This window comes from Eubalaena glacialis, chromosome 11 (assembly GCF_028564815.1).
Source record: "Eubalaena glacialis isolate mEubGla1 chromosome 11, mEubGla1.1.hap2.+ XY, whole genome shotgun sequence".
Classification (NCBI taxonomy): Eukaryota; Metazoa; Chordata; class Mammalia; order Artiodactyla; family Balaenidae; genus Eubalaena; species Eubalaena glacialis.
This window is the reverse complement of record NC_083726.1, coordinates 73,568,535-73,580,652: the sequence shown is the minus strand read 5'-3', so window position 1 is coordinate 73,580,652 and position 12,118 is coordinate 73,568,535. Positions and strand designations below refer to the sequence as shown.

Here is a 12,118-nt window from a genome sequence, read left to right as displayed (position 1 = left end):
CGGATTATGACTTCTTTGAACATTAGACATGCCATCTTCAAACATAAGAATGGACATATGCTTCAAAACCATAATGTGTGTATGTATGCATACTATGTTACCATCTCCATGCCATAAATCTATCTTCCTCCTATATGCAGTTAAGTTAAGGTTTTGTGTTTGCAGTTTAAAACTTAACAGCGTTGATGGTGTAAAGGAACCTGCCTTTGGATTCTGAGCCTCAAAGAATGTTATATATGCAACTATTTATAGTTGTCAAACCCTGTTGCTCTACTTGATGATCTGATAACCTAGGATTTAGTCCTTACTAAGTCAAGTCAACTTAGACATATATACATCTCAATTTCCTTGTTTAAAATTTGGGAATAATAATTCCTGTGCCACCTACTTCATAGACCTTGTTATGAGATTCAAATTTAATAATATATTTTAAAATGATAAAATGGATATATAATTAAAATGGATTATTATTAAAGTAAATAAAATACATTTAGTACATTTAGTATTTTGAATCTTATTATTAAAGCAAATAAAGTACTTCTTACTCTACTAAGAATTTTTTATTCACGATTATAGCAATTTATGCACAGGAAAAAGATCTAGGAGGGAAGTCTCATTGTTTACAATCCATTACATTTTTCTATGGATTTGGGTGTCCTACAGTTTCTTGCAAAGGGGAGAACTCTGATTTGAACCAGTTTACTTATTTATCAAGAATACTTATACATAACTATATCAGTACAGATGTTGATTCAATTTTATAACGACATTTGATATACAATGGATTGCCTAATGCCTAGCACAGAATAAGTGTCCAAAAAATATTTGAGGAATGAGAGAGTGAAAGAGTAAATAAATGTGTTCATTAAATTGGTGGATATGTAGTGATTACAATTTCATGAAAGATAAATTTTCCTGTTAAGATTTTGTTTTATTAAATAGCAATCAATAATTCATGAATGTTTAAGACTTCCTAAACCCCTAGACCCTCAGAAAATGAAAACATGATGCTTTGTTTCCCGCCAATTTTCAGAACCATCAGAAATTGAGTTATACATCTCACAAAATAGAAATCATATATGTGTATATTAAGTGAGAGAATAAAGATGAAATCCATCGTTCAAAGGGTGGATACTATTGACAAAATATGGAATACCTAGTAATAGACATGGTGTGAATTTTTAAATGAATAAGAAAGTGGAAATACTCCTAAGAAAAATAACTCATGAAATGTTGAATATGATATTGAATGAATCTCAATAGACTAAAAAGGTAAGCACAAAAATAGACACGAATTCCAGAGCATGGTAGGGAATATATGAGCCCACGGTATAACTTGGTATAAATTTCTTTCTAAAAGAGTTTAATGTATAGTTTGCTGCGAGTATCAAAGAAAAATTAGAAGCTATAGTGATTTTATTGGTATAGGTAAATTCTGTTCTATTGAGGTTAATTAACAAAAAAAGTACAAACATCTTCTAAAAAGTTTGTGAATTATTCATCCAGGGAACACTTAAGTACTTTAAATCTATTTCAAGGAGAAATATATATTATTTATCAAGGTTAGATAAGTGATGTATTTCAAAGTAATACAATGAAACTAGTCAAATGCACTATAATTGGCCAAAACAAATCCCCCTGTAATATGGTCCAGACTCTCTTGAGGCAAAGGGAAAAACATCCCAGACTATCAATAAAAGTAATGTTTTTGAAACAGGTGCTGGTACTTATTACTTTTTCTAAAAAAGTAATTTTATAATAATTTATTTTTTAAGCCAGACAGCAGGGCTGTGAAGAAAGCAGGTGTTGGCTTCTTCAGAGATGGTTAATTTTACCATCTGCATGGGGCAGGGGAAGACAGATAGATAATCCATTGAGTCTCTGTGAGAACTTGGTCAGGGTTTGGCTCTTGATTGCCTAAATTCAGTCTCATTCTTAAGTCCGAGCAGCAGGGCAGCTACCACACCAGTCGTGGAACCGTTTTTGTAGTTCTGGGGTGGAAAGGGAAGTTGGAAGATCTGTTCTGCCTCCCTACTGCTCTATATCCCCGGGGAAGTCAACCAGCTAAAGCTCTGTGTCCCTGTTTAAAAATGGCAATAGCAATTACTACCTTTGTTTTAATGAGAAATGATAGCTTCCAACATATTGCAATTATTCTTTCATCCAAGTAGATGGCTTATCAGTAGGCAAAAATTCGTTAAATAAATTTAGATTAACTATTAATATTACAAGTCCCATAAGGGCAAAGACCAAATCTGTCTTGTTTAGTGGCACATAGAAGATAACTCAGTAAACTGGAGAATCCACATTGGGCATTAAATCAGCCAGACCAGTTGCTCTGTAGTCCAAGACTTATGTTTCTATCAACATCATGGCAATAACTTCTCTGACCTAGTTTTTTTCCCTTGAAGATTCAAATAGTAAAACATTATCCCATTCCTCTTTTCTAATGAGTGATAAACAGAAAACTTTCTTAAAATTTACAGAAACTGAATAATATAGTAATTAAAATAGACTGACCAAAGTCATATTTAGTCTAGAATTAAAATACAGTTCTCCATATTCACATAACTATGGAGTACTCAGACTATTCTGAATGCATTTTGTGTGTGGTATCTTGAAATCATTGTATAGCTAAGAAAATCCTTCTTCTGTAAGGAAATCTATACTTTCCTGACTCTTTCTGACGTTTTTGGAATTTAATTTTGTGCAGAAATCATTACAAAACTATTAATTTTCTTTTTAAGTGAGAATACAAAACATTATTTCAAAATTAGACAGGCTTACAGTTGTTAAAATATACTGTAAATATTATTTTGGATCAAAGATTACATGGAATTATTTGTTGCCCAATTCCAAGAACCTGATTTCAGCAATTTAAGCAGCCCCCAAAGTTTCTTCTTATTTTGTTTCTCCTGTGGTTTTTACCTGACCTTAAATCAGCATAAGAATAACAATTAAGATAATAGAATCATTCACAGATATAAATGTCTAGAAAGATGTATGCTAACAATGATAACTCTGAGTTGGAGAATTATGGTGGTTTAATTTTCTTTCTCTTTTTAATTTTATCTGTATTTCCTATTTTTTTAATAAAAATAAACTTCTATAATTAAAAAGTTAAGATGAAAAAACAGAATAATCATCTTCATTCGCTTTTATGATATTGTATATTGCTGGAGAAAATTACATAGCTAATCTAAATGGAATCCCCTGGATTATTATTCTCAAGCATGCTGGATGTATATAGTGTACAATTCTTATAGTTTTTCATATTCAGCTCTCTTTCACACTCCCTTTAGCAGCTTCACCAATCACCTTGAGTTCCCTAAAGCAAAAGGGTATTATGTCACGATTATTTCATTTTTAAAAAATCGTGACTTTCCACCATCTTACATCTAAAATCCTTTCTAACTTGAACTAAGAGATCCCCTCTTTTTCTGAGGTGATATTCCTAGTGGCAGTTGTCTTCACATGGTTATGATGTTTTAAAGGGAATCAGCATTTTGTGACTGAGAAATACACATTGCCCAGAGTTCCCTCTTGCACATTACTGCTGCACATGACTACTGGGGGTCATTCCTCAAAGCTGGAAGGGGAGATAGGAATAGAAAACTGCATGAAAAGCAGCAATTTAATGAGGAAATTCAACTTTTGGCCTAGCCAGCCAGTATGTTTAGCCAAAGGAATTTCCTACAGTTAAAAGTTACCATATGATCTGCTTCCTAATATTTAAGAAAACAAGTAAGATGCCTTCCTCTGTTTCTGTAGTTTTCACTTTTTAATGTGGCCAGAATAGGCTATGTAAACTCATTCTTAAATCGATCATTTAAAATAGGAGTATAAAAATAAAAAGATATAGAGCCACAGTAGGGTTAGTAATCTTGATTTCATCTTTTAAATGCAGTAGGGAAGATGGAATTTGGAATTATTAGACCTGGATTCAGAATCCTAATTCTTCTTCGCCATGAAATTCTAAGCAAGTCATTTAACCTCTCTGAGTTTCATTTTGCCCACCAATTAAATAAAAAAAAAATATTAGTAATCCATAAATAATTGAGAGAGAGATAGATATAATTGCTTAGCATCACTTTATACTCACTCAAACTACAGTAGCTTTTAGAAAATTTGCAGTTTATCTTGGCCTATTTCCAACTTCTTGGCTCTACAAAAGCCTAGATTAGATTATGTGCTTATTACTAGAAAACAAAATCTTTGCTTTTGAAGAAGAGCTTAACACTTAGTCAACAATATTTTCTTCTAGATGATCTTAGCTACCGCTGGCTTCTAAATGAATTTCCTGTATTTATCACAATGGATAAACGAAGATTTGTGTCTCAGACAAATGGCAATCTCTACATTGCTAATGTTGAGGGATCCGACAAAGGGAATTATTCCTGCTTTGTATCCAGTCCCTCTATTACAAAGAGTGTGTTCAGCAGATTTATCCCACTCATTCCACTACCTGAACGTAAGTATTATATTTGTTCCTCTGTTTTTGCAAGGTTGTCTGCTTATGGCATACTTACAATAATGAAAAGAAATATCCAATGGGGAGAACAGCTGACTGCTCCATCGGAGCAAACAGAGGATATGTACTTTGTAAGCCTTGTCCTTCCTTAGTTTTTCCCATAGAGAAGGTTTACGTCATAAAAGTGTCCTAAGGTGGTTGAGTTTGGACTGGTTGCCTCTAGCTCAGGGAATGCATAGCGAACCAATCAATTCATTAGCAAAATACCAGTATATCATTTACAATGGGAATCACCAGCAACTGCTTTTGTTTCATGGCCAATCCTACTTCTTAGTAAATTCATGAAAGAAAATGAATGATTAGATCAAAACAAACTATAGTGATTACAGAATTGGGGTGGGGGGAGAAGGCAATTGGATTATTTTGATATTTTTAAGGAACTATTTACATGAAGCAAATAAGTATATGAATTGCCTTTCTACTGTAAGTAGTGTAGGGTATGACTACTGTGGTGCCATATTTGATGACCACTAACATTCTTGACTGGCCTTTTCTCAGGCTTCAATTGAATGAAACATTCCGTTTTTTAATGTACCACTTCCTGAGAAAATCAGATCACAATATGTTTTCTTACTTCACATTATTTTTATCTCAGTCCTGCTGCTACACTCATATCACTGAGTTCAAGCTTCTGAGGAAATACTGGTACTGTTGTTGGCAGACTTAGGTTTGGTTCCTACCTCTACCCCTAAGTTGTGTATAGCAATGGGGAAAAGCCCATCATACCACAAAGTTTCTATTTTTATTATTCTTCACAAGATAGCAGTCACATGGTTAGAATTCAATAAATATCTTCTGATTTTCTGGCTTTTTTTTCCCTCCCAACTCTTAGGAGATACTCTCACCACTACTTCACAGAGTGAAAAGGAGCCATCATGTAAAAATTTCCCTAATTTTCTTCCCTATGCTTCCCTCGAAATTCAGTGCTTCTTTCTTTCTCGGTGGAAGAAGTGTTTCTCTTGCTGCTCAGGCTGCTTCCTCCAGTTGCCCTGGTTCACAGTCCATTTGATTCATTTAAGGACATCACTACATCACTCTTTCCTTTCTTTTCTGAATCTTCAAACTCTCCTCCATTCCTTTCCCTCTGCGTATTCTTTTGTATTCAATGAATAAGCGAAACCACTTCTTATTTGCTAAATCAAAAGGACATTTTCAGGCCTGATACTGTATGAATTTTGACACTTGTTGATCTCTCTGCCTCTCTTGAACGCTCCCTTCTTTTCCTATTTTTTCTGACTACTTCTGCCTCCGTTCATCTCCCACCTGCCTAGCTGACAAATTCTCTGCAGTATCCTTCATCAGATTTTCCTCCTTCTAATATTTCTTTCTAATCTTTTCCCAGATATTCTCACTCATTTACACCTTTTTTGCTAGTAGCCCTATGTGATGATTCCAAATTGGCATCTCCAAAACTTTTCCCTGTATTTAATCCTGAATTCTACCTACATCCTGGGCTTGACACACAGAAAGTTCCCAAGGATGTTAAGTTTGAAATATTCCAAGTACATCTTTTATCTCCTCTCTAAACCTCCTCTTCTGGTGTTCTTCATCTCATTTAGCAATACTGTCATATTTCTCATTTAACAATAACACGGGAGAGCATTTTTAATCATCAACTCCTCTCCACTACCATCCTCAGGACAGTGAACACAGCGGTTCCCATTTAGGACATAAGCACTTGGGAAGTTTGAGGAAAATGTGGAACCCAAAGATAGTGATTCAGCAGACCAAGGATGTGACCCATCCTAGACCCCTAGGATGTGATCTGCAGCTTCATCGAGCATCCCAGGTGATTCTGATTAATTGGATTTTTGATCTGTACCTTGAGAAAACATTGATCCAAGGGGCAGTCCTTTTGATTCTGCCTGTAAAATACAACTTGGATCTGCCCTTTCCTTTCTGTTCCCACTGCAACTGTGCCCTCGTTTAGTCCCTCATCTATTTTTCTGAATTTATGAAACACACTCCCTTAGATCTCTGACTCTCTGCTATTTTTCTTCTCCATATTCCTTCCTTTAAAACTGACAACAAGGTCTTCTACTTAAACTGAAATTAAGATTCATATTACTTCTTTTATCAAAACCTATTAGTAGTTACCCATTGAGGAAATTAGCTTCAAAATCTTTCATATCACAGTTTCAAGCCTTCTATGTTGTAGGTTCAAGCTCATCTTCAATTACATATGCTTCAGTATCATTTTGATTCTTAGACCTTTTATAATTCCCTGCATACTCCTGAAGTCGTGTCATAATATGCTATTTCCTCAACTTGAACTGGTCTGGTTCAAATGCCCTCTTTGCTTGAAATTCCCTTGGCCCCTATATACTTCCAACAATCCTCCTTGGCTGCCACTCTTTCAGAGAATTTACTTTTGTTTTGGCTTGTATTTCAGGTCTTTGTGTATCTATTTGTTTTTCTAGTGTTATACAGGGTAAAATACACACTCATGTTGTGATCCTAAACAGTGTATTTAGCCTTTCTGAGCCTATTTCTTCCACTGTAAGATAGAGGGAATTACATCTTTCAATACTGATATGCTAAATAAATGTTGTCATTGATGAACACGGTGATGTTTAAATAAACAATTTTCTTCTTTCCTTCTCTCCTTCCCTCTTTTAAAATTGTTTTCTCTTTGCCTTCATCTCCATGGACACTCTTTTATTCTTTTCTTCCTCTTTCTTGCCTTGCCACTTTCTTTTGCACCCTTCTCTCTTCTTTCTTCCCTTATCCCTCATTTCCTATCTTTTTTCTCTTTTTTACTGATTCCCATAGAGTAACTGGCAGATCCAAGTTGTATTTTAGAGGCAGAATCAAAAGGAATGCCCCTTGGATCAATGTTTTCTCAAGGTACAGATCAAAAATCCAATTCATCAGAATTGCCTGGGATGCTCATTTTATACCTATTTTATGCTTGTTTTATACCTATTTGATGCTTCCTAAAGAATTGTTGAATTTTTTAGTGATTTGAGTCAAATTGGTTTCACCGTTGTCAGAATGAGCCAATATGACTGAAAATGCTTAATAAAATTCATACTGTATGCATACTATGCATAAATAAACAAATCTATACATTGTGACATGATCAGATATTTTCCAGTGCTTGTACAGAGAAAAGTCTTCCATACTGAAGCAATTCTAATCCTATAAAAACCACAATGTTAAACAAACACTACTCTGCTTACTAATTAGTTGATATTTTTGTTTTTCTTAAATTAGGAACAACAAAACCATATCCTGCTGATATTGTAGTTCAGTTCAAGGACATATACGCATTGATGGGCCAAAATGTGACTTTAGAGTGTTTTGCACTTGGCAAGTAAGTATACTCACAGTTTTTATTAACATATATAGAAATACATTAAATTTTGTATTGTTAGGAAATAAATGTTGTAAATGTTTAGCTATAAACATAGAGTAAATTGTCTTTTAAGCATTGTGGACCATTAGCTCTTACTTTCTCCTATTTAAGTCCTGTTCCTGATATCCGTTGGCGGAAGGTCCTAGAACCAATGCCAAGCACGGCTGAGATCAGCACCTCTGGAGCTGTCCTGAAGATCTTCAATATTCAGCTAGAAGATGAAGGCACATATGAATGTGAGGCTGAGAATATTAGAGGAAAGGATAAACACCAGGCAAGAATTTATGTTCAAGGTAGAGATATTGTTTTAATTTTCCATACATTTAATCAATATCTTATTGAAAGCCACTTTCGTACTTGAAAAACTAGCATAAAATGATTAGTTTAAAAATAGTGATGTACATTACATTATGCAAAAGGATAAAATATTCACCTTTATGTCTAATTAAGTCACAAATATGAGTATATAAGTTAAGAATTTATGCCACTGGTATCATAGGAACACCAATGGATCAATAGTAGTGTTATTGATAATTTTCAGAAGATATAATTCATATAGTTTGTAGACTTCAAGCTCTCTTTTTTATTTGTACAAGAACCTATGCATTATGACTATGTTTAACCCAGTGGTTCACAAACTTTAGCATGTTTTAAAAGCATCTGGGGGGCTTATTAAAAACACAAATTACTGGTTCCCACCCTCAGAGTTTCTGAGTTAGAAGGTCTATTTGGGACCCAAGAATTTGTATTTCTAACAAATTCTTGGGAGATGTTGATGTTACTGGTTCAGAAGCCACACTTAGAGAATGACTGGTCTAAGGAACATTTTTCTTTAATACAATTTTCTTGGCACAAGTGTTTGATTCTCACACATTAAAATAAGCTTATGTTTGGGAGGAGAGAATGTTGTTTCTCAGTCAATGCTTGAAACTTTTCAGGCTGAAATCATCCCTACAATGTTCCACAATGTGAAATTTGCAGGTCACATCTAAATAAACAACTAAGGCTTCAACAAGTGTATACTGAGTGTGTCCTCAGAGGCAGACACTATGATAGGAGCAAGGAAAGTTAAAGCAAATATTCTGTCCTTGAGGAATTCATACTCTAGTCATATCATACAAAACCCCCAAATTTATATAAGCATATACAGTCAAATAAATATATACCCCCAATATATATAATTATAAAGAAAATAGTGAGAGTGCGATATGGAAAATTACATATGATATTGATAAAACATATAGCAAAGGGATACCTTAGCCTCATCAAAAAGATGGATGATAGGAAAAACTGGAGATGATGCCTCAGCTGAACTGGAATACCAGAAGGCTGAAAGGGTACTGTGACAGGGTCAAGACCAACCCCTACCCCCATCCCTCAGACCCCAGGCCTCTGTCTATATCAGAATAAAGTAAGTGTCTCCGATGACCCAGGATATGCAGCCTCACCACCACCATCTCATAAAGTCCACTAAGATTAGGATCATTTTACCTTCACCTTGTGCATTTCATTTGCCTTAAGAAGCCCTTGGACCCTAGGGTCTCCTTATGGCCTACACTTTAATACCCACAGAGCTCTGCACATGTCCTACTCAGTCTCTATTTCCCCTTCATTCCCAACTTCTGAAGTCTTTATACTATGCTTCTAGAGCACATAGTCCATTATCAGATTCCCCTATATTCTTAACTTCTTCTTTGAACATTCCCTTTATTCTCTTGCTCTAACTGAAACTTGGCTCTCCCTTAAAGACACTTTCCCCTGTAGACCACTTAAGCAGTGGCTGATTTTTCTTTCACAGCCCTCATCCCCAGGAGTGACTGGAAGTACTGCCAGTACCTGCCCTCCCTGCTCTTCACTGCCATTGCTGGACTATCTTTCTTTTCCTTTAATCATCCAGTTTACAATATTATGTCAGGTCGCCCCTCCTCAGCCCCCATTGCCCTAAGATTTTCACTATTGACAACTTTCACCAACTACAGCTCTACTCCTGACTTCATTCTTGGTGACATAAAATCATGTAGACTATAATAACTTTTCCAATAGTGTGCCCTCTCAGTTCCTTTGAACTCCTTTCCTCCAATGATCTTGTCCTACAACCTTCCTCAGCAACTCACTCCCACTGCCATGCTTCAGACCTTATTGTTACCAAGTTACAATCCCTTTACGATCTCAAGTTCAAGCATTTCACTCTGATCACCACCTTCAAACTCCAATACCCAGATTCCTACAATCCTTTGAATCTACCAGCAACTATAATCAGTTAATCTTACTCTGTTTTAACTTTCTTTGATGTCCCCTAACCCTGCCCATCTCTTTCCTAAATCTGGGTTCAATCATTATCGTTCCCCTGCCCACCTGCTCAGCTCACTTTCCTCTCTCCACTTTGCCTTACTACCTTGGCAAAGGCTAATCCTGGAAAAATCTAGCTCTCTGCCTTAGTGCCAGAACCAAGGAACTTGAATATGACTTGAGATGAGAACTACCAGGCTGATTAGCCCATTTTGAATTAAGCATCATTAACTTTAAATGGATCCTTAATGTTGCCTGGCAACTAGACTGCATTTCTCCAGATTCACTTACTCTCTCACTCTCTTAGATGACCATTTCATGCCTTCGTGATTTCCTTCAAACCCACAGTACCTCCTCCTTCAATCTTCCTCTCAGCTAATAACTTGGCTTCCTATTTCACAGAGAAAATGGTAGTAATTAAATTGGAGCTTTCACAAACTCCCACTCCACATCTACTGACATCTGCATCTCTACCCTTATCTCTTTATACTCTAGATTCAGCTGCTCTCTGAGGTCAACATCTCCACTTGTACCCTACACTCTACCCCTCTTACATAATAAATTAACACATAATTCTTTAAAACCTTATGTGTCATTTTGAAAGATTTACATTATAAGAAAAAGATCAATTATTTTAGTGTTATTCATGAATTAGCTTTCCAACAAAACATGGTTCACAAATAGAAAAACAATTATGAATTGAATTACAGTTACCTAGTGCTGTAATAATGTAGGATAAAGTTTACCTGCTGACCTGTAGAAATTCAATTTCACTGACTCTATCATTGATTTTAAGACACACAGAGTATTTGATGTATTTTCCAGAAGAAGATCAACTAAGTGTAATATTTGTCCTCTTGAGATGATGATGAATGTTGACTTGCATTTGACAATTTACAATGTTCTTTACTTTTTAGCATTTCCTGAGTGGGTAGAACACATCAATGACACAGAGGTGGATATAGGCAGTGATCTCTACTGGCCTTGTGTGGCCACAGGGAAGCCCATCCCTACCATCCGATGGCTGAAGAATGGATATTCGGTATGTATGTTCAAGTGCTTTGCAGTTCTTGAGCCTATGTTCAGGTAACATTTCTGGGTGATCCTGGGATAAAGTTAGCAGGAGTGTCAATAGATTAAGGGCATCTAGCCCCTGAAATATAAAAGTCTCCTTTAAAAGAAAAAACCAGAAAGTGAACATAAAGTGTCTTTTTTCAGCTTAAACAATTTTCTGTAATCTTATGTCTACCTTCTCTCTCTCTCTCCTTATTGTTTCCTTTGTTCCACTTTTCACCCTCTTCCTATGCGTCCATCTCTACTACCTGATATTGTCCTCTTTTTCTTGCCACTGTTTCCCTGACCCCACAGAAACAGAGGTAAGAATGAAGGTCCTACCTTTAGCCCTGGGGACAAGTAGCAGCAGTGGGGTCCTTCTCTACCTTCCCACTGTAATCTCCTAACTGGGCCAAGAGGGAAAAAGGTGGACTCTCTGCTCTGTAGGATGAATAGAACAAGAGCCACTGGGCATGGTAAGTGGGTTTTACTTCCCCATACCATGAAAACCCCACTCCACTAGACTTAGTTAACAGTGGGTGCAAAAATAATGTACCTAAATGGAAAGACAACCAAGCCCAAACCCAAATGAAACCATTTCTATTAAAGTCTATCAAGAAAATGTGTTTTACTTTGTGTTCTTTCCAGTATCATAGAGGGGAATTGAGACTGTATGATGTGACCTTTGAAAATGCTGGCATGTATCAGTGCATAGCTGAAAATACACATGGAGCCATTTATGCAAACGCGGAGTTGAAGATCTTGGGTCAGTATTATTTCTGGTTTCTGTTAACAATCAGCAAGAAAGCAACATGTTAAAATGATCCTGCATTATATACAGATTATATTTAATTTCACATTACTTTCTTGAATTAAAAGTTAAACAT

General features: G+C 35.8%; 1 protein-coding gene across 1 annotated transcript in view; it reads left to right on the top strand.

Moving 5' to 3' along the window:
• Window positions 1-12,118, top strand: part of CNTN1 (contactin 1) — a 372,949-nt gene that overhangs the window by 226,561 nt on the left and 134,270 nt on the right. The window contains exons 7-11 of the mRNA XM_061206213.1: window positions 4,265-4,471; window positions 7,748-7,847; window positions 8,001-8,182; window positions 11,096-11,220; window positions 11,880-11,997. Coding sequence (XP_061062196.1) covers window positions 4,265-4,471; window positions 7,748-7,847; window positions 8,001-8,182; window positions 11,096-11,220; window positions 11,880-11,997 — 732 coding nt within the window. The remainder of the gene's footprint in view (window positions 1-4,264; window positions 4,472-7,747; window positions 7,848-8,000; window positions 8,183-11,095; window positions 11,221-11,879; window positions 11,998-12,118) is intronic.